The sequence below is a fragment of the Elephantulus edwardii genome, unplaced genomic scaffold, assembly GCF_000299155.1.
Source record: "Elephantulus edwardii isolate Elephantulus edwardi_28Jun2011 unplaced genomic scaffold, EleEdw1.0 scaffold00121, whole genome shotgun sequence".
Classification (NCBI taxonomy): domain Eukaryota; kingdom Metazoa; phylum Chordata; class Mammalia; order Macroscelidea; family Macroscelididae; genus Elephantulus; species Elephantulus edwardii.
In genome coordinates, this window is record NW_006399871.1 from 8,712,244 (window position 1) to 8,735,219 (window position 22,976).

Here is a 22,976-nt window from a genome sequence, read left to right on the forward strand (position 1 = left end):
GCACCCGTCTTCCCTCCCCTCCTTGGACACCTTGTCAGCCTTTAAGGGATCAGCTTGCCAGGCTGTTCTCCAGGGGAGCCACTGGTGGGTTTGAACAGCCACCCTTTTAACCAGCAGCTAAGCACGCTCTGCAAGGGCCCCAGTTTAAATCTGGAGTCAAAGACCCGCCCGTCCACCTCCTCGCCTCCTGCAGCACCTGGACTTGTTCGATGAGGGGCTGAGTCGCAGGCTCTCTGCACGCCTTTTGGCTTGAAATGCCTAGGCTGAGTCAACACCCTTTCCAGCCCTGAGAGTCTGTGTTTCTCCATTTCGGTGCCTGAAAGTCGGCGCTGCCCAGGCGTTTATCCTGGTTTCTCCCAGGACAGTAGCAATTAGCCCGGGCAGATTCCTGGGGTATCGAGAGAAGGGTGTAGCCTGGTTGGGCTGTCAGAGCCCCTTCCTCCTGACTCCGAGACCTCAGTACTTTTGACCACGTGAAAGAGATTGACTGGGGCTGAGGCCTCCACAGGGGTCCCAGCTGACAGGGCTGTTTTGGTTTGACTAGAAAGTCTGGGGTCCCAAAATAAAGCCACTCGAGAAAGGCCTGGCAGAAGTACCTCCCTGAGACCTCCACAGCTCTAGCCCCAAAGAGTAAACATCTCCAAATGTCACCACCATCTACCTCCAGGGTCTGAAGTGGCCTGGGAGTGGGCACACGAGTGGCTGACCAGCTCAGGGCACACTCCCTGTGTTACAGAAGCAGCATACGTACACCTGAGACTCACGGCGGCCACTAAGGGGCCATGAGTAGAGGTGGGTCTGATGGCCTCAGAAGCAGCACACGTGGGCCTGAGACTCGGGGCAGCCGCCAAGGGGCCATGAGTAGAGGTGGGCCTGCTGGACTCAGAAGCAGCACATGTGGGCCTGAGACTCACAGCGGCCGCCAAGGGGGCATGAGTAGAGGTGGGCCTGCTCACCTACATCTCCTCCCTCCCTTGCAGGTCACCTCCAATGAGAAGCACCTGGAGAGCCTCCGGAAGGCAGGTGGCCTCCTGCGGACACTGGAGCATCTGTCCCCGGCGGGCAGGTGAGTGGCCCCTGGAGGGACAGTGCAGAATCAGATGGGGGGCTCACCTACTCTGTTCTCCCCGCTTCTCCCCCACATTCCCACTCCAGGGATCCCTTGCCTTCCAATCCATCAGTGACCACAGAGATCCCTCCCAGCCCACCTCCCTGCACCCGAGCTGTCCCCGCACCCCTGGAGAAAGTCCCTCCTCCTTCAGGGCTGCTTGATTATCACAGGGTGTGCAAGACACTGGGTGGTAAATGGCATTTTTTGGTATTTTCTAATATAGAAAATATTATATTGTAAATTTTCTAATACAGTTTTCAAAACTATAGTATTTTGTGAAAAATGTTTCCTAGTATGTTTGTTGCTAATGAGCTCTGGTGGCCTAGGGGTTTGTTGTGGTTTTTTAAAGTTGTGGGTTTTTATGGGGTTTTTTTCTTTAAATTTATTTTTTATTGGAGTTTGATTAATATTCTGACTGGACCAATGTGACCATGGAATAATTGTAAGGATGTCATGGTTAACTTTCCAGAGTGTCTTATTTTTTTTTTTTAAAGGGAGCTCTGGTGGCCAAGTCAGTAAGGAATTGCGTTGCCAACTCAAAGGCAGGTGGTTCAAATCCACCAGCTGCTCCACTGGAGAAATGTGAGCAATCTCCTTCCGTCCAAATTACAGTCTGAAAGCCCGCTGAGGGCTCCGCTGTGAGTCAGGTCTGATTTGATAGCAATGAGTTTGAGTTTTCTTTCTTTTTTTTTAAATACCCATTGTGACAAAAATGTATCCACATAAAATTGGCCATTTTGCCCAATTTTTACATGTACAGTTTAGTGGCATTTATGTTCGTGCTGTGGTGCAGACATCACCAATGATTGTTTTCAAAAATATTTAGTTCCCCTTTATGGTGGGGATGTTTTAGTAAATGTTTACCAATCAGTGTGTTTTCATTCAGCACTTCTTGTTTCATAACATTGGCTACAATTGATCAGTTGTTGCTTGCAGCACCTTGTGTATATACTTGTATGTGTGTGTGTTTACACATACATACATACATATATACACAATATATACTTATATATACATACACATGCAGTCCTTTCTAGTATATAGATAGCCTTTTCCTTTACCCAGTTTTTCTATTCATTCAGTTTCACTTCTTTCCACTCTCCCTTCCCATTCCTGATAACTATTGTTTCTAAAACTTTTTTATCACCGCACACACAGAAACTTTACCCCTTGGGCAGTAACTCCCCACCCCCTTGTGCCTTAACTCTGGATAGCTTTGCATCTACTTCCTGTCTCCAAGTAATTTCTTAGCCCAAATATTTTATAGATGTGGGATCATAGAGTATTTGGTCCTTTTGTGCCAGACGTGTTCCACTCCTAGTGTGTATCAGAACTTCCTTCTGCCTCTTCCCTGTTGTGTGTGCAGGCTGCATTTTGTTTACCTGTTTTTCTGTTGTTGGACACGTAGGGTTCCACCTTTTGGCTCTCATGAAAAGTGCCGGAGTGAAAATTTGTGTACAAGTACCTGCTTGACTTCCTGCTTTCAGTTCTTTGGTGTGAAATTGTTGGGTCAGACAGTAATTGTGTGCTTATCTTTTTAGAGAACCACCAACGTCTTTTCCACAGAGCTCATTTTACACAATGAGAATTCCAGTTTCTCAGCATCCTCGCCCACATTTGTTATTTTTTTGGTGTTTTATTTTGTTTGGAGAAGTCATCCAAGTAGACCTGAAGTGGTGGTTCATCGTGGTTCAGCTGCACTAACCCGAAGGCAGCCTCTCTCTGGCAGTTTGGAGTCACCAGCAAGCTGATGGGGAAGAAATAGGGGCCGTCTGGGCCTGTGCAGTTACAGCCTCCGAAGCCCAGTGGGGAGTCACTAGGAGTCGCTGCTGACACCTCAGCAGTAAACATTGAGAATTTTTAATGTGCTTACTGGCCACTGAGAGAGCTTTTAGTGGCAAGAAGCTGTGCAGTAACCCCCAAAGCATGAGGTTCGAATCCACCAGCTGCTCCTCAGGAGACAGAGGGAGTCTCCTCCCCTACAATAAACTGCCTCTGAAAACTCACCAGAGGGTCTGTTACAGGTTAGTTCCAAATGGACGGAACAACAACTGGCCATTCTGTATCTACTTTGGACAAAGTCTATTCAAGTCCTTTGGCCACGTTTTAAATGAGCAATTTAAGATTGAGTTATAAGAGATAAGAGGTTTATTATACATTTTAGAGGAAAATCCTTTATCAGGCGTGTTGTTGTTGACTGCCATTGAGTTGAGCACAACTCACAGCGACCCTATGAACAAAAGGCCTAAAGCCCCTCTACAACCATCGACATTTATCAAAGTTCATAGAGTTTCCAGAGGCGTGTTGTTTAGGATGCCACTCCTGCTTCCAAATAAGGTTTATGATTTGAAAACATTACTACTATGTGAGGTGTCCTTTAAAGCATAAAAGGGCTATTTTTAAGGCAAATAAAGCTATATGACAATTTAACACCGTAATGCCAACATTTGTATGAATTGAGTGTAAAAATGTGCACAGAAATACTGAACAGAAATATATTTTTTTTTACTATGTGCCAGTTTATTTTTCCTTTTATTCATCCTGCTTTAGTATCATAGCTAAGAACCCTAAAAGGGTTCAAATAAGGCCTTAAAGGTTTACCACTGTGTTCACATCTACGATTTTTATGATTTCAACTCTAATATTTAGGTCTCTTTTGAGTTGATTTTCATCTGTGATGTGGAAGAGGCCTCCAACTTCATTCTTCTGCAAGTAGAAATGCCACTGTCCAAATTCCGTTTCTTGAGGACTCTTCAGTCCTTATTGGATGTACTTGGCACCCTTGTTGAAAATCCGCTGACCACTGATGGGCCAACTTTATTTCTAAATGTCACTTCTGTTTGATCCGTATCTACCTCTTTTGTGAGAACTAGACTGGTGATTACTTTGTAATAAAAGCTCCTGTGTGTAGCTTTGTAGCAAGTTTTGAAATCAAAGTGTGAGTTCTCTGTTATTCTTTTTCAAAATTGTCTTGGCGATTTATTTGGGACCCCGGTCAAGTTCATGAAGTCTCTATGGTGATAGAGTAGTTAAAGTGTTGAGGTGGTTTCGAACACACCAGCCACTCCTTAAGAGCAAGATGCGGCTGCCTGATTGAGGATTTACAGCCTGGGAACGCTCAGGGATGTAGCTCTGCTCCATTCTGCAGAGCTGTTTTGACTTGGAATCAACTGAATGACAGTGAGTTGTTTACTTTTGGTTTGAGAATTCCAAGTAAACTTAAGGTTTAACTTTTATATTTCTGGTCTTCAGAAAAGATTGGCGTTTTGATCATGAGCACATTGAATCTGCATCACTTTGGGTTGTTGTTATGTGCCATCGAGTTGGAACTGACTCAGCTGATCTGCTGGTAGATTTTCAGAGGCTGTAAATCTCCCTAGTGACATTACTCATCTTTCAAGATCTTACGAAGCGGCTGGTGCATTCGAACGCTCTGCCTTTGGGTTGGCAACACAGCCCCTTACCACTAGGCCACTTGGGTAGTGCTGATAGAGCAACAATATTTTAATCTATGAACCCAGTATCTTTCCACTTATTGGCATCTCTTTCCATTCCTCTCAGCAAAATGTTATACTTTTGTGTCTATCTTGCACCTCCTTGATTAAATGTATCTCTAAATGTTCTGTTAGATGCTATTACAAGTGGAATTGTTTTCTTAATTGAGTTTGGTTTTAATTTGAAAGCAGACATGTGGCTGGGGAGATGCTGCAAGGTGTGTGCACAGAGAATTGTCGTATTCAGCCATGTTTTCTTGCATTTATCCTGGTTTGTGGGAGGAGCAGACACTACCTCTTGGCCGTGCCCAGGCCTTTCCTCCTTTAGTTTAAGCCTCAGAAGTGGGTCTTAGCTGTGGTTTTCGGTGAGGTGAGCACAGTTGACAGTGACGTTGCTTTGGTGCAAGAAGAGACTGGGTCTGTGACGTCCACATGGCGTTCATCACCAGGGACCTCTGGCCTTTGCAGACATCCTTGAAGAAGAGCCGGAGGAGGGGTGGTGTAGCAGACCCGTCCTGAGAGCTGCCCTCCCCAGGTGCCTGCTTTGTGGGCCTCCTCATTCAGCAGCTCCTCTGAGATGAAAGCTGAGCAACCCCCATGCTCAGTTGGGTGGACCTGGACCCAGAAGTGGACCTAACGTGTTAAAAACAGAGCTCGGTGTCCCACAAGGCTGGGGGTCCCTTCTGTGTGCCCACACACATGCACCCATGGACAGTCAATCTCGCACTCTCTCCCTGTCTCTCTGTCTCTGTGACTCTCTCTCTGTCCCCCCGCCCTTCTCCCCACCTTCAGCCAACACCAGGCTCATGCAGTGTTGGGTGGGCAGGCTGTCACTGAGAAGACGTCTTGTTTGGCCATTCCACAGATGGCCCAGGCAGAACGGTGTTCTCCGTCACCATGCCCTCCAGGGCTGCGCTGGCGGGCATGATGGGCGGCCAGGCTCCCAGCACACTAGCCTGGACTCTGCAGGGAGCAAGCGGGGCCTTTGATGAGCAGAGCACCAACGCTCAGCATCCTCTCTGGCTGCATCTCCAGCCAAAGTCCTGCTTCACTGGAGCCGTGTCTTTGATGCGGTCCCCACCCATTTATTTGGCAACAGCTTTACTTGGGTGTCGTCGGGAGGGCACCACACGCTAATTTTATACTTCAAAGGGCGCTGCTATCTGAGCACACGCCCTTCCCTGCTGACAGTTGTTCTGACCAGCCAACCACTTGCCATGGCATTGACTCCAACCTCACACCCCTCTCCCCACCCTGTGCCAGACCAGACCTGCGCCCCATCATGGGGTGTGCACAGATGGAGTTTTAGAAGCAGATTTTTTTAGACTCTTCTGCCACGGCATCTCTGAGTACTGAATCTGCAATCTTTTTGGTTCGCTGCAATGCCTGTTAACTGCCTGCCTTCTGGTGGCCTCAGTGGTTAGAAGCTGCGCTGCAATCCCTAAGGCACGTGGTTCAAATCCACCAGAGACTCCATGGGAGACTGGACGTGCTCCTCCCTTGCGATTTCCTGCCTCTGATCACGCGCTGGAGGGTCAGCAGTCTCTACTGACCTCAACGGCACACAATAAAACCAGCCAGTTACCAGCTTTAAATGCATCTCACCCCGTTTGCTCTGGCAGCAAAGATTCCTTTTGCAGCTCTGAGCTTCCCATCCACACCTGAGAGTTAGAAACCCCGAACTCCTGCCTGGCTGGCTTGGCAGCTGAACTACAACCTGGAAGGGCCACTGTTTGGAGGAGTGGTCCTGCCTGCGAGGGTCTGGAGTCATCATAGTGTCCCCCACGGCAGCCCTAGGCAGGGGTGGGTGAACTCGTCAGGCTCCAGCTGCCTAGGGCCCCATGCGCCCACCAGAGACGATGCACCCACTTGCATCGAGTGGGCCGGACGCATGGAGGCCAGGGTGGGAGCGCAGGCCCAGACCACGTGGGGACTGGGCCGAGGATTCCTCACCTCACAGCCTGGATTCCTGCTGCAGCTCTGTCAGCCAGCGCAAACGCGGTGTCCCCTCTGAGCAAGGGACATTCCGCCCTGGGGATGCCTAATGCATTTCTCCACTGGTTTATCTCACAGTTCACCAGCCGACAGTGCAGTAGCCTCCTTGGCCCTGGAAATCCTCCAAGCCGCCAGTCACTGAGCGAGAAGGCGATCAGGCACCAAGTGAGAAGGCAGATGGCACAGGCCCGCTCTGCAACCCCCTTCCTGGGCCGCACCAGTGATGTCAACTCCACACGTGGCTGCCCCTCACCAAGGGCAGTATTCTGCACTTAATAAAGTCAGCTGAACCCAGAACCTTCCGGCTGAGGTGCTGTGACTAGAGCGGGACCCTGCAACATGCAGGCAGAACGTTCTTCCCGGTTCCTGGGACGTCTGCTCTCTGTGTGGCCTGGCAGGCCGCCCTGGCTGGGGCCTGCCTTCCTCCGGGCAGGTCGGAGGGCAGGCTGGGGCACGAATGCCCGGGTGCCCACTGCTGTGGAAGCTAGAGCCAGCCTTTCTCCCCTCCCACTTTCCCAGCTTGGTTTGGGGAGTTTTATTTCCTTTCAGGGATTAATTGAACTAGGAATTCTGTAACAAGTCATCAAAAGCTGGCCTAAAGGAGTCCAGAAGCTGGTGGAAGACTGGCTTTCTGCAAAGTCTGCCCACCCAACCCGCCTTGTGCGGAAACCCCAAGACCTCCGTGTGTGCGCTCCCTCACCTGTGTGTGCTCAGCCCCCCTGTAAAGGAGTCTCCGGAGACTTGGGGAGGGCAAGGGGCAGCTGTCCTGAAGAAACCCCCTCTTGGATGTGGACTAGAGGACAGGGCTGGGAACTTCGGCAGCTTGAACCAGCTGAGAGCATCCTTTGGCCTCTCTGGAACCTCGGTTTATTCATCTGCAAAAGGAGGGGGCTGGACCAGGTCTGTGGGGGCTGGCTCCACTGTGCTGTGCTTTTCAGCAAGAAAGGTTTGCCCCTAAACCAGTACCAGCTCACTTCAGGTGGGATTCTGTCCATTCAAAGCCATCAGTTTGGAAAAGGGTCTATCTGGAGAGGTGAAGGGTAGGGAAATGGTGGATTTGTCAGGCCAACCCCCTATGGGTGCCCCCAAGATAAGATGCCTCATGCCTGGCCTGGGCTGTGCCTTGAGGGGAAGGAGAGTGTTGTCTGATTCTCCCAGAGAATCAACACTTTGGTTCCAGTGAGCCCAGGGCTTGGGGAGACGTAGGCTGGCAGAGCAAAGGGGGAGGCAGGCTGAGGCTTCCCCATCTCCCACCAGCTTTAGCTGTTTGCTCTTTGAGTGGCTACAACCATCCGCCAGGCCTCTCCTGGCATGGCTGGTGTTTAGTGGAGGACAGGAGGGGACTGGGGGAGCAGCTACACAGGGGCACCTTCTCCTTGTCTCTCTGCACTAACTTTGGGCCCAGACCCTCAAGATCAGCCCTGAACTTCTAGAGCCTACGGGAGTAGATGCCCACTGAGCTTGGCCCTCCATCTGTGGAGAGCCAGTTACTGTTAATTGTGGTTACAAGTGTCCAGGGGACAGGAGAAAGTCATCAGGAGCTGAACATGAGTGGACCTGTGGGATGTGGCAACAGAGTTGACGGCATCATGTTCTTTGCACCTACCTAGCTTTCCACACTCACGCCAGCACCTCGCGAGCCCTGTCACCTTGTAAAGCCAAGGTGGCATCGTCCCTGTGCTCTAGCTCAGAGCTTGGGCTCGGGGCAGCTCAGGCTCTCATCCAAGGTGACTGACATGGGCCTTTCCTGCCTGACTGGGATACACTGCACTCTCCCGTCCTCCCCGGGTGACCGACATGGTATAATCTATCCACATACAGGCAGGGGACTAAGGGGCCCCAGGAAAGGGAGAAGCCCAGGGAGGCCGAGGAGAGTCCAGTGGAGGCTCTGACACTCAAGGACTGAGGGGCAGATGGGCAAGCAAGATGAGCTTTCAAGTCAGGCCTGTGGCCCGTCCCCGGAGCTGAGGTCCAGGTGGTAAAGGCAGCCCAGAGAACAGCGACACTAACTGGGTTTCTTAATGTTTTTAATTAAGAAATGAATGTCTTAATGTATTTTATACAACTGGTAATTTCCAGTGAACCTGGTCAGACTCGAGGCACCAAGGTGTCAGCAGAAAAGGGGCCCCCCACCTCCAATCTTTCCCCACAGAAGCCAGCCATGTCTCTGGACGCTTGGGCCCAGGCTGTGTCTTTCCGGCAGGAACCCCTCTCTGCCAATTTTTTTTTCTTCTCATTCCCCAAGGAAACCTTGTGGCTCTTCCCCCAAATCCTAGAAACAGGAGTGGCATCTAAATTCCCACATCTCCAGGCAGCTCATTTATTGCCCTTAGACACACTGCTTAGGGCCAGTTAAAACCGGCAAGACAGACTGAGTTTTGAGTTCTTTCTAGTGCAGGAGTGTAGGATATCCTTATACAAGCAAGCATTCATTCCTCGTCCTGTGTTTTTTCTCTTCCTTGTGTTCTGGCTTGTGTTTCATAAATGACCTGATTTCACAACAGCTAGCAATGGCTGAGGGATCTTTTGCAGTTGTCAATCTCTGATCACCCTTAAATTTGAATTTTAAAATGTCAATTTGAATTTTGATGTAAAGTGTGAAACAGGAAACCAATTCCTTATACTGGAGAGACAGCAAATGACAGAACTCCAAGTGACTTTGATGAAAATGCATAAGATCTAATGAATAGCAGTTTCAGATCTAAAGGATTTTGCTTTACAATTTGATGTTAATTATCATTTCGTCCTGCTCTTTCATCATTTTTAGGGGTCTCTGGTGGCACTTTTTAGGGAAGTGCACGAACCCAAAGCCAGCATCCGCCCCACATGCTGAATCCACCAGCTGCTTCGCAGATAAGACAAGCAGACTGCCCCTGGGTGATTTACAGCCTCCGAAGCCCAACGGAGGGTCTGTACCAGTGAGTTTAAAAACAATTTTCTACTTTTGAGTATTGTAGAGGAATTCTTGGGACAAATGAAAACTTAGTTATAAATTTAAAATGGTTCACTTTTATAAAAATGTATTATTTTGAATCAGTCTTTTAAAATCCTATCATTGTCAGGACACAAATTTGTTATTTTGTTAAATACAAGATAAGTACATTTTAAGTGGAGATAGATCATCATTACCCATCTTAGTATCACTGGTACATCAGAATACCCACACATGCACAATTAAAATACTTACTCATCTTTTATATTCTGAATGTCAATATAAAAACTACTTTACCTGTTTTTCCACTTTGTCATTACGAAGGTACATGCAGAATTAGGAACTAATTTATAGGTATTATTAAAGAATATGGTTTATACTTTGTTCCCATCTGCTAGTGTTTGTCATTCAGTCAACTCAGAATAGAAGAGGTTATGGCACCAGGAATATCACTGCTGATGTGAGATGGATCCTGGCTGAAAGTTAAGAAATACCAGAAGAATGTCCATTTGTGCTTTACTGACTATGCAAAGGTGTTTGGGTGGATCTTAACACGTTGTGGCTGACATTGAGAAAAATGAGAATCTCAGAGCACTTGATTGTGGTTATGTGAGACCTATACCTCAAACAGGCTGTTGTGTGAACAGAGCAGGGGGAGCACTGCATGGTTTGGAACCGGCAAGGGAATGTGTCAGGGGTGCAGTACATCTTCATACCTGTTCAATCTTTATGCTGAGCAACTTATCCAAGAAATTAGACTCTTTGAAGAGGAGTGTGGCATTAGGATCGAAGGGAAACTCATCAATAACTTGAATTATGCAGTTGACACAACCTTAACTTGCTTAAAGTGAGAAGCATTTGTTGCAGAAGATCAAGGAATGCAGCTTTCAGTATGGATTGTGTCTCAGTATCAAGAAAACAAAGATTCTTACCACTGGACCAATGGGCAGTGTCATGATGGAGGAAGAGGAGACTGAATCTGGCAACAGCTTCATCTTAAGCAGTCAGGAAATAAGGAGACACGTTGCACTGGGAAAATCTGCAGTTAGGGACCTTTCAAATTACTGAGCAGCAGTGATGTCAGATTGAGGACTAAGGTGCATCTGATTCAGACCATAGTCTGATTCCTACCTATGCATCTGAGGCGTGGACAATGGATGACAGAAAAGAATTGATGCCTTTGAGCTCTGTGGTTCTGGAGAAGAGCACTGAACATCCCATGGACAACCAAGAGAACGGACAAGTGCAATCACAGTGCTCTTTGGAGGCAAGATTGAAGTGGCTTTGCCTCACATACTCTGGACATGTTTCTAGGAAGTGCTATTCCTTGGAGAGGGATGATGTTGGGAAGGGTTGCAGGATCAGGAAAGGAGAGGAAGATCCTCAACTAGGTGGACTGACCCGGCTCTTGTGTGTGTCCTGAAGTATGAGGGTGCCGGACAGGACTGGGTTCACATCTTTTGTTCATAGGGTTGCTTAGTCGTGCTGAACTTGACAGCACCTAACAAGAACAATTATAGAGAAAAAAAACCAAGAACAATAGCTGACCCTCTAAGAGTAAATATCCTGTCATTTCCTAGGCTAGAGATAGCTTTTACAGGAAGCAGGTTTTTCAAGTGTGTGTGGTGTTAACCTTGAAAAGAGGCTGTTAAAATTTAGATGCCCGTAAGAATCATGGCAGTGCCAGCCTACTCACACCTTAGGTGGTTGTCTTCTTTCAAAATACTAATCCTTGTCAAGGTGATGGGAAGAAGGCTACAACAACATGTCTTTTCAGTGACGTTGAGCCTGTCAGGTCTTTAGAAGCCGTCTGAATTTCCATTGCTCTGAACTGTTTATGCAACCCTTAACGTCTTTAGGTTTTGGACTATGTTTTTGTTAGATGCTGATGATTCGACCAGAACTGAGCACAGTATGAACAGACCTGCACACTGCCCTATCCTGTGCCAATCCGTCTTGTCTTTCTCTTTTTCTAATCCTCTACCCCTTGAAAGTCCGTGAAACTTCACGATCCTTGCCTCCGAGCAAGCACTCCAGTTGTACTTTCTCCACATCTATGCTTTTGGCAGTCCATGTGATACTCTGCACACTTTTCCAAAACCGCAGCTCAAAGGCATCAATCCTTCTGTCTTCCTTACTCACTGTCCAGCTTTCAGATGTATGGCTAGGGCCCTTGGGTAACCTGTCCCAAGCCAGCATCCCTAAAGGTGGATCTTTCTGGACCATGGTCACATATGAGGGCACACGTGTTACTTCCAGATATGAAACATCATTTGATAGAACTTTTTCGTTTATGCTAATCTCAAGTACTATTTTGTTTCTTGGCTACCTGGATTTCCTCTTCTGGAGAACATGTACTTAACATGTATTTTCTTGCCATTCTGCAGTAGCTACAGATTCTTCATGCCCATTCTGTCAGATATTCTTGCAGTGGCCTTCATTTAACTGTGTTAGTTCCACATGACAGATGCTAAAGAAAGAAACATTTTTTTAAGTACATGGTATGTAGTAAGGTCCAATTTAAATTTTATCCAAATGACCACCCCCCGTACTCCTCCTTTTCAGCTTTACACTTGGGTCTTTGATACCTGCTGGTGGTCAACTGCTGGTAATCACCTGCTGAATAGAATGAACCTTCCATGATCTTAGTAGGCAAAGCTCTGAAAATGTTTTATGGTTTTAATACTACAGGATCTTGCTGTAGGTCTTCATGTTAAAAGGTGCCCACACTAGAGATCCTCCGCCTGCTGGAAGCCTGGCTGGCTGGTTCTGTTTTCAAGGACTGGAAGCAGAACGAGACGTACTTGCTCACTCAGTTCACAAATAGTTTCTTCTTCAATCCATTGACATTTTAATATCACCGTGCGGAGTTTTTCATGTGTGAGAAGCAGAAGGCCACTTCTCCACATGAAGACTTTTTGGGGAAAGACCTTCATGCACGTTCATCCAACAGCTTTCTCTATGAAACGACACACAGGAAGGAAGGTGTTCTCCCTAAACACAAGCCTTAACAGGTTTGATTCTGCCCCCAGCAATGATACTTATCAGACCTACCACCATGATGACAGGATCATCTGGCAGATACCTATTCTGATCATGCTCACAGAGTGTGGTGTAATATCCATGTTAATTAAGGCAGTTGTTAAAATAGAGTGGAAGGAATTCCCCTTTCTACAGTGAGTCACTGTGTCAAGATGGCTGTAGTCTCAAGGTAATTTTTCATTATTTTAATAGAACAAAACTAAAGGGACTTGGGATGAAGACTGCCTATTTGCCTTGTTTTATGTAGCCCCCAGAGTGCGCCTAGATCCCTTTAAAGTGAGGCTACATTTGGGTAAAATGAAACATGCCAGGTGGAGTCTAGGCCACAGACTCAAATGCTGTTGAGTCAGCTGTGACTCATGACTACGGCTGAGAAGCCGGAGGACAGCACCTCTCTGCTTCTCCTACAAACCCTGACTCAACCCCTGTGGTCCAGGCCGAGACACTGTATTGGTAGGATTTAAGCCAGAGCCCAGTGCTGAAGAAATCAGGCAACTAATTAAAGCTCTAGAGGGAAGGGACCGCCTTTTTCACTTTCCTCAAGATGCAGTTGAAAAGAAAAAGGATGACACAATCAAATGAATTCAACGTTTAATTCGGAACCATTTTTATAACCGCGTTTTCTCCTGAAGCGTCGTGTCACAGCAAGTTACAGCAACTTTGGGGTAAAAGGCAACTGTCCAAAACAAGGTCCCAGGTAACACCACCTACTGCCCCTACCCTCCCCAATAAAGTTTGTGATCAAAAACATGAAATAGATCCACCTGCTTATTTTAAGCATATTAAAAAGGAAACTAATTGGACCATTTCTATTTGTCTATTTTATACAAAAAAGGCTACACAATGTTACACTTTATTCAGATTACAATTAGAGTGATTATGAATTAGTGTTCTACACCATTAATCAATTCTTAAAAATTAGAAATTGCTGTAGCAGTATTCACTATAACTTAACACTACAAGACTTAAAAAACTAACAGTTACCGCAAAAAAAAATTAAAAATTAAAAAGCTACTTCAAAGCAAGCAAAGTCAGTACCATTACAGATATTTTTGGGGAAAAAAAAAGTTTTGTTTTTTTTTAACAAGCAAGGCTAGGGTTTGATAAATTCCATCTCGTGATCCATTCGTGTGCATTCTTCACTTCTTGAGTCACTCCCAAAATCCATTTGTATTGTTACTCCTCGACCAAAAAGGACCAGAACAAAAAGTTTACTTCAATTGTTCCCATAGGAAACTCCACTTCGTCAGTGTGTCAGGCACTTTCTGAGATACCAGCCCACCCCTCGAGCCCTCTCAGCAACTCTACAGGCCAATCACAATGCAAGTTCAGACAATACAGCTGTATAAAGAGAAAGGCTGCTAGTAAGGTTTAAAACAGCAAATGTTACTCATTTGAGTATTAAGTTGAAAAAGCTGTGGCAAAAAACATTAACATTAATAACTTTCACATATGACCATTAACAAGAAATCTGAGAACATTCCAATGTTCCAAGACATCTCCCGTCAAAGTACGTATCGGTTTTTGTGGCAGATTTACAAACAGGCCTAAACCACTCCTACCCTACCAACCAAGTCTTTCTGAAGTTCTGTAGGCAGAGTAAAAGGATTTTTTTTACCCACACTGGCTTTTTAAAACTTCTTACCTAAAAGGAGGATTTACAGGTCAGTATCAAACCAGGCCAGCTGATTGCTGTCACCCGGAGGCAGCCCATCCATGAGGTCCTGGGCATGCCCCAGATCTGGCAGGCCATCAACTGGATAGTCAGCAGCAGGGTGGTGGCCCCCCATCTCATGCTCCATCATGGGGTCCATACCCAAGGCATCCTGGCCATATCCACCAGAGTGGAAAGAACGATAGCTGGGATCTAAAGTTGGGGGGAAAGGGCAACAAAATGGGCAAGAGAGGAGAAACGGGTTAATGCTGACTTGGGGGTAAGCAATTTGTGATACCTACATCAACTTCCAGCTTGCTTTAGCTAAGAAGTTATTCAAGCAGCTTCATGAGTCGGGCCACCCCCGACAAAGAGGCCGCCAGGAGCTCCCCGTCCACCACGCGTCTCCTCAACACATGGATCCACCCTGTCAGAGACACAGGTGTGGAGCAGCTGCCGCGCCCTGTGCCTGACCACCCATTTACAGGAAGGAGCTCAGAGGACCTGGCAGATGTCCTCTAGCTGCTCAAAAGCCCAGAAGATACCCACAAAAGTATTAAAACACAAGATGCTGCCTCTAAGAAATCTCAAGTTTCACAGTAAAGGCTGACATTATGTGTGTATAACAAAAGGACATTATAGTTTACTCATTAAGAATACCCAGATTAGATAATTAACCTTAAAATAAAGTTATAGTGGCTAAAAGTCTACCCTTATCTGTCATTACCTACATTTGAAATCAACCTATGAAAATACAACAATGGACCTACACACCTAAGATCTGAACTTGGGGATAGGAACTTTCCATATTCTCATCTTTCTGGGTTTTAGAAACAAGTATTAAGGGTTCTCTGGCCAAAACCCAAGAAAGTCCTCCGGCACAGCAAAGGTCCGCGTGGTCATGCTGGCTCAGTGTGTGCCTGTGAATACCTTCTGTCCCACGGGAGATGCCGTCACCGACTCTGCCATTCAACAACTAGCTTTCATTTCAGCAACACTTGCCTGCCAATACTGGTTTCTCAGAAGAGTAATCTGGCTCTTTCTATAGTGTTGGAATTTCAGCTTTTATTTATAATTTCATCCATAGTTAAGAAATAGGAGACACATACCATCCTGGCGATATCCAAGGGGTTCTCCCTGGGCACCAATATCCAGTCCAAGATCAGCAGTCTAAAAAGAAATGGGTACAACACAACGAATGAACAAAAATGAAAATCCTCAAAGTATACTATCTAGTACTGATCTGAACACTGACTTGCAGCGTGCAAAGTAAAACTGTTGAAAGAGCTACTGCATGCCAGTTAGGGAAGCTCTGATGAATTGTGTGGCTAATGCAAAGATTTGTGGTTCAAATCCCCCCAGCTCTTCTGTGAGAGAAAGAAGGGCCGTCTCCTCCAGTATGATTTGCTGCCTCTGAAAACGTGCTGCAGGGTCAGCTATTGGTTATTTCTGACTTGCTGGTACACAATAACATGCCAGGTAAGGAGCCCTGGTGCCCTAAGCATGTTACATGTTGGGCTGCAACTTGAGCTACTCCCTGGAAGATGAGCAATGTCCTCCCATAAGGAAGTACAACTTCGGAAACCCGAGGGAGGGACGCCACGAGTGTGGTTTGAGGGCAGTTGGCTTGGTTTACGTGCCAGGAGCAGACACAGTAAAGCATCAGTGCAGCATGCAAGGCCCGGCGGGAGGGTGCGAAGTGAGATGATTCCCTAACAGTGCTACCTCCTCTCAAACACTGGTCCCAAGCACACACTCCAATAAAGGAAACGTGGTTCCAAGTACTGATAAAGCTAAGCTTATTAATCTAAGACCTGAAAAGACTGACTGTGATTTATACTTAAAATTATGCTGGTAAGATTGTTGACAATAGATTTAGGGAGGTGGGACGGACGAAACAGATACAAGACCAGGTAAGTAAAAGAATGCTGGCATGATTAGGGCTGATGCAGTGGTGAGGTTAAGATGATCAGGGAGGTCAAAGAAAGAGCCAGAAGGAACTGCTAATAAGACTCAGTTCTAGGAAGGGAAGAACTCAGTCAAGGATGACTCCACTGCTCCTGCTGATAAAGTGCAATAGTGTGAAGTGTCCTTTAACCTGGGAGGAGACTGCAAGAGCAACAGGTTTAGGGAAGGAGGGAAGTGGGCAAAGTTCAGAGCTCACGTCTGAGCATGCTACTAAGATGCCTTTGAAATAGAACACTGGCAGTTTGCCATTCCTCCTCCTCCCCCACAAAAATAGGTACAATCTCCTTCCACTCACTCAGCAAACAGAATACAAAGAATGAGTTAACAAATGCTTCAGTGAAGACCTCTGTTTACTATCCTTTTGGGGGCTGAGGCCAAATTCATAACAAATGCCAAAGATGACTGGTTGAGCATTAAACAAAACCAAAGTGTCAGTAAACTGATCTACCAGATGGCAGAGCTCCCAACCGCCAACCAACATTAAGATCACCTCTAGACATTTTTAATGGCTCTCCTCTGACATTTCCCTCTCTGTGTCCCAATTCTTTGCTAAGCAGCACAACTTGGCTGAGAAGGACTCTGAACATATTGATTAAAGCTTGTCTTTTTCTCAGGCTCAGTTGCTGGACTGCAAAGCACTGCCTACCTCATTCCACGCCATCGGCTCCGTTCTGAAGAGAGAACTGGTCAGTTCAACGGAAAGCCGTTTCTTGTAATCCTGGGGCTTGTCCTCAGACATTCGGAACAAAACCGCTGCTGCGTACGTTGCTGGCAGAAGGGAGGAAAGCTCTTGAGAAGCAGCCGAGGTGTGACCCTGCTTGCCCCGAGTCCTGGTTCCCAGCTACTTACCCACACCTTCGTTCCTAGAGTGAAGCAGCTCTGTCAGAGGGGCTGTGGCCCCCTCCGCTTCAATAGCTTCAGCAGCCTCCTTGTCCTGAGCTAGTTCACAAAGGACCCCTGCAGCTACTCTTTGGATATTTTCAATAGGTGAATAAAGCAGCTAAGGGGGGGAAAAAAAACCAAAACCCATTAAATCCAAAGATGGCAGGCAGCACAGGCAGGTGAAAGCATTCCTAGCTAGGAGTGTAACCGGCATTTCCAGTCTTTAGGTATTACACCTGATTGAGTATCTGTCCTAGTGCTCAGGGCTCTGAAGCAGTGGCTTTCAGTGTTTGTGGCTGAGGCCTTCTATCCCAGCGGCAGCCCAGGCCAGCGTACCTTCCTCCAACATGGAATATGAGCTGTAAGTCCCCTCTAGTAATAAACCTCTACCTTTACTGCCCAAGAAAAATGGAGGCTCTTCATAAAATTAAATGTAGTCACCTTAAAGAAAACGACAGGTTGAGATTCTATTTTCAGTCTTTCTCAGGGGGCTTGGACAAGGTGATTATCTTGTTACAAAACTGAACACGCCAGCCTATCTCTTTCAATCCTTTATTTTCTGAAATTCTGCAAGACCATTAAAATCCTGACATTTTATGGACACTTAAAATCATACCTGCACAAACAGTGGAATGGTATTGAGTCCTCTGATTACAATTCGGTTATGAACGTCCCGAGCCAGGATGTGGAGAGCCCCAGTGCAGCCTTCAACTATCTCTTCCATGCGGACTCCCTCCTACCAAAAGGAAACACCATTAACCAAGAAGGCATTCTTCTCTGCAGGGTTTAAACATCTGAAAGGCTTCCCATTCAGAGGAGCAATTGCTCTGAAAGGTGGTCACATTATATACCTGAAACACTGTGTAGATTCTGATTAGAGAGATCCCACGTGTTACAGGAAATTTCTTCTCAAGATTATCTTTACTGAAAACATTGCCAGGCCTCTCTTCCGTGATACCACTGATCTGTATAAAATGCTAACCATCTACACCAACCAGGGACCTTCATAGAAGGAAGGGCCAAGAAGAATTTGAGTTGTTCTGTTGGCACATGATATTGACTACAACCAGAATGCTGCTTGTTAGTGAGGATGGCAAGACTCTAGCTCACACACTTTAGGGTCAATCCCTGGAGAAGGCCATCATGCTGTACACATGGTGAGGGAACAGGAAGATCCCAACAGAGTGACAGGCTCAGGGGCTGCAACAATAGCTCACATACAATATGCCTGCAAGGGTGACCTGGGACCAGGCAGCGTTTGTTTTCTGTTGTACCCAGGGTTGCTGTGAGTTAAACAATTCCACAGCACAAAGCAACAGAGACCCTTCCGGTTCCTCTTAATTTCTAATAAGGAACAAAAGCACAATTCACTGAGATAGACTGGACTGTGTCCTACCAAAACATTTAAATTCTAACCCATGTACCTGTCAATGTGACATGTGATCTTGTTTAGGGAATTTGGTTTCCTTTGTAGATGTAAGCAGTAAACGAATGAACTAATATCAAGTAACATTTCCCTCTGTAAAAGCCCTCAGAAGGAATCCACATGGTCAACAACCTGATGTGCCCAACTAACTTTTAGGACGAGATGATAAACATTTTTCTTTAAAGTACTTCACTGTGTGGTGTTTTGTTACAACAGTCCTCGCAGGCCAATGGCAGAGGATGCCAGTGACAGGCGGCCTCCCCGGCAGCACCAACACCGAGCAGCGTGCCTCTCGTACACAGTGCTATGGAGGAGGCAGCTTCTACAAACTCCCAAAGCGCCAAGAAGACTTTCCTTATTAAGCACATAAAGGCAGAAATGTTAAGAATATACTTTTCTTTCATATCCCTCCCTCAATGTTTATTTACATTTGTTCAAAATGTCAAAGTTTTGTCACCAATTGCGAAAACTGCAGTAACTAGGGAAGCAACTAATCCCTTCTGATAAATACTTCCCTGACGACTCCACTGATATCTTACAAGGAGAAGGAAGCTGGCTTCTGCAAAGTGCTAGTACCATCTGCTGCTCTGTGTTTTTCTATGTAATAAAAATGGTTAGTATTTGCCTATTTCTAGCAGGTTTTGTAAACAACCTGACTTTAATGAGGTCCCCAAAAAACTCCTTTGTAGAAGAAACTGTCAAATAAATAAAGTGTGGTTTCTGCATTCTATTAAACCACCCAAGGAGACCAGCTGATACGAAACTTTATGGATGGAAAAAGCCAAAGCCTCTCTATGAATGTACACATGCAGCAGCCAGCAATGTTGTTAGGTGCTGTCAAGTCAGCTGAAGACTTGCAGTCACCTTGTGAACAAGCGATCTGAACCCTGTCCCACCCTCACAATCTCAGCCATGCTCAAACTCATTGTTACAGTATCTGCGTCAATCCATCTCGATGGTCCTTCCCTTCTCTACCTTCCGGGCATGGTATCTTCTTCCAAGGACTGGCCCCTCCTGACAAAATGCCCAAAGTATCTGAGACCAAGTTTCACCATCCTTGTCTCCATCAATGTTCCGATAAAACCTATCCTTACTTTATAAGAACAGGCTCTTACAGTCTAAATCCCAACACACCATTGTGTTTTCAATTCCAGCTGTTCCCATGCAATTAACTGCCTCTGCGTCGAAGGATCAGCTATGAGCACGTTCTGACTCAATGGCACACAAAGATTCTAGTTTCAAAACTTCATTTTGGGTTGAGAATACAATGGACAAAGGTTCCAGAAATGTTACTGGATAGTCTAAATGATTTTTCTTCCTGAAAAAGTATTACTCACAAGGCATAAATATTTAGACAAAATTCATACTGCAGTGAGGGATAGGATTTGAAGTCAGCCAGACTTAGACTGAAATGGTGGCTCTGCTACTCACTAGGGAAGCAAATCTTTAAGGATTCGGCGACATCAGTGGAGAAAGTGCCTAACAGACAGCAGTAAACCACAACCCACACTCTCTCTGTAAGACTAACAATGCTAAGGACCAGAATCCCATTCACTAGGGGCCATATTATTTCATTATCCTTTCTGCAACCACAAAAAGCACATCAATGTTACTGCTGCTGCTAAGTCATATGTAGGCCTTGAGGAAGGAGATAAAAATGTCCACAGATCTGTGCCTTTCTTTTAAATACCTACCACGAACTGTTGCTGTGTCCCACCCATGGATGTACGGCGCTGGGTGTCCTGATGTGCTCGAACCAGTAACTGAACTAATCGTGGAATGGCACCCTGCTCCCGCAAAGGTGCGTGATTTGCTGGACAAAGGGCGAGGTTTCTAATCAATCCAACAGTAGCCTGCAAATATGAATGAACAATAGGAATTCCATTCGCCAATCACTATACCAATTGCAAATTCCCAGCACACTAAATCTATCAGCATCCATTAAATACAGCACACTGGCTTCCGAACCCCAAACCCCCACCCGTACTTCTGTTTACTGAGGTTTATCAAGCTCTTGTGCCTAGACCACAATTCCAAGGGAGAGCTACAGAGGATTTTCAATCCTGCAGCTTTCTACCTTGACAGTTTACCTTTATCAGAGGCCAGTGGGATGGTGGGTGGAGGAGTTTAACCACAACTGGCAGTCCATAGTGAAGGCGAACCGCATTCTGGGCCATCTCTGCTTCCTGGTGCCGGCTGGTCAGATGACGAAGAGCACAGATGGCAGGCTCAGTGATGTCCTCTCTGTCACCAGCACGAAGGACAGTACGCACAAGAGCCTCAATCCCTCCCACTTGGCAGACCATCATCTTATTCTTGTAATTATTGCAAGTGAGGTTAGAAAGAATTCCAGCTGCACAGGTGACCACATTTATATCATCCGAACCAAGAAGCTGAACAAGAGTCCCAAGCAGACCTTCCATTCCTTCCTGCAGAGACACAAACAGGTTCTCAGAAGTCATCTTGATTCCTATCACCAAAGCACAAAGTTCCTCAGAATTTACCTGTTTAGTTGCAGCATCTGAAAGATTCCTAAGAGTCCAAAGACAGTTCTGAACAAGACGCTGACTTGGATCTGTCAGGTGAAGTCCTAAAGCTTGCATCCCACCTAGGAAGTGAATAAAAAAAGATTTAAGACAAAGATATTAGTGAGAAGTTTTTGGCTGTCAGCCTTCATATCTACTTTTGGAAGGTGACTCCTTCTATTTCCAAAGTTAACCTCTCAACTAAGTACTTTATTTCCTCCCATTTTCTAGAATCTGCTTGGCTTCACTTTCTATTTAGTTGATTTAATAACAACCATCATTCATTCACTCTGTCTTCCTTTTACTGGATAAAAACTTTCATCTCTACTAAATCACATTACTTTCTTTCCAGCCTTCCAATCATTTCAAGAAACCATTTCCAGAAACCCTCTGGGAGCTGGGGATACGCCAGTGATCAGTCTTAAGAACTCCCTACTTTCATGGAACTTACTGTCTAACTGGAAGAACATATAACGTAGTCAGACAGTGTTCAGAGCAATAAAGAGAAGTAACACAAGGGAAGGGAGCCACAATTTTAAGTAGGGTAATTATTTCACCTCAGTGTGGAGAACATTTATAGCAAACGTCTATTTAAAAAAAAAAGTCGCTAAGTGCAACGTTAAATAGTATTCCATTCCCGAGCATCTTCAATGCGGCTATTACAGGAAATCTGATTCTCCATGCACTGGCTAACCCATCCCACTCCAGCTCACTTCTGAATGCAGCAAGTGCCCTTCTGCGTCTCCTTGTTTATCTTAAACTGGGCTTGCTTGGTATAATTATCATGGCATCTCGTGTTTTTCCTTTACAGCATTTATCAGCACTATAATTAAAACCACTTTGCAACTAGACAGGGATTCTATTTGGTTCCTTCTCCACAATTAAACTCCAGCAGCTCAAAGAATAACTTGCATGAAGTTGTTGCTCAGTAAGAGATTTTCCTTTCCTTCTTCAATCCAATCCTTCCCTCTAACTCAGAGTGGATCTCAACTCAGCCGCACAACTCCTCCTAAGCACCGACAAGAGGGAAGCTCTCAGGTCACGGGCCATGACTTCCCTTACACTCCAGCACTGTTAACCTGCCAGCCAATTTCGCTGACAATTTAGGAAGCTCTAGTAGCCTAGTAGTAGGGAGCTGCACTGCCAAGCCAACAGAACATAGTTCAAACCCACCATGTGCTCTGTGGGAGAAGGATGAGCAATCTCCTACTGTGGGATTTAATGCATCTAAAAATGTGCTGGAGGGTCAGCTGAGTCGGTTCTGACTTGATGATAAATACCACCACCACTGACAATTTAGTAATAGCTCAGGTACTTTTATTTTATTCCTAAAGTTAACATTCCTTTCTGATAGTTCCATTATCTTCACAGCATCAGTGTTCTCTCAGCCAGTTTTTTTGTGGTTCCACCAAAACCTCCACCGTTTTTTGGCAGCTCCTTAATCCCTATACACTATGACATTTTAGTTTTCAAAGTTTCAAACATTCACTCTTTGCTATCTAACGTAACTCTTTCATTGCCAAATGCCTCTAATGTATCTCTGGGTCTGGTGTGCCTCCCTAATCATGCCGACTTTCAGGCTCTAGGAGGTGGAGAGAAAGATGGGCACTCTCCTCCCTGTCCATGCAGGTTACAGCCACTGAAAACCGCTGGAGGGTCAGCGAGGAGTCAGTTCTGACTTGATGGAAAACGAGTGAACAAATCGCTCTGGTGCCATATATATCGTTACTCAATAACTACCAATAGCCTGTAAGAGAAAGGCGAAATTTGTTTACTGTCACCTTGAGGAAGCCTCTAGAATCTGGAGCCCACTCAGCCTTCCGGCAGATCCACCTATGGTTCTAAAGTGGGCCCCACATCAACAAGGCAAAGAACAAGAACCATATGGTCCTATCAATTGATGCAGAAAAAGCCTTTGATAAAATCCAACACCCTTTCATGATTAAA

At 45.9% G+C, this 22,976-nt stretch overlaps 2 protein-coding genes across 4 annotated transcripts in view; one reads left to right on the forward strand and one right to left on the reverse strand.

Annotated features, from left to right (window-relative positions):
* ULK4 (unc-51 like kinase 4) overlaps positions 1-6,742 on the forward strand; it is a 483,261-nt gene extending 476,519 nt beyond the window's left edge. Inside the window, exons 35-36 of the mRNA XM_006893067.1 lie at positions 981-1,066; positions 6,679-6,742. Of these exons, the coding sequence (XP_006893129.1) occupies positions 981-1,066; positions 6,679-6,742 (150 nt within the window). The remainder of the gene's footprint in view (positions 1-980; positions 1,067-6,678) is intronic.
* A 6,409-nt stretch (positions 6,743-13,151) lies between these two features.
* CTNNB1 (catenin (cadherin-associated protein), beta 1, 88kDa) overlaps positions 13,152-22,976 on the reverse strand; it is a 43,412-nt gene continuing 33,587 nt past the window's right edge. For 2 of the 3 annotated variants that reach the window (XM_006892995.1, XM_006892996.1), the window contains exons 8-15: positions 21,009-21,112; positions 20,595-20,933; positions 20,199-20,357; positions 17,695-17,814; positions 17,046-17,196; positions 16,843-16,964; positions 15,338-15,398; positions 13,692-14,441 (exon numbers count right to left, since the gene is read on the reverse strand). In XM_006892995.1, the coding sequence (XP_006893057.1) occupies positions 14,233-14,441; positions 15,338-15,398; positions 16,843-16,964; positions 17,046-17,196; positions 17,695-17,814; positions 20,199-20,357; positions 20,595-20,933; positions 21,009-21,112 (1,265 nt within the window). In that variant the 3' untranslated portion in view covers positions 13,692-14,232. Of the gene's footprint in view, positions 14,442-15,337; positions 15,399-16,842; positions 16,965-17,045; positions 17,197-17,694; positions 17,815-20,198; positions 20,358-20,594; positions 20,934-21,008; positions 21,113-22,976 lie in introns of all 3 variants that reach the window. The other variant, XM_006892994.1, reaches the window with a different exon arrangement.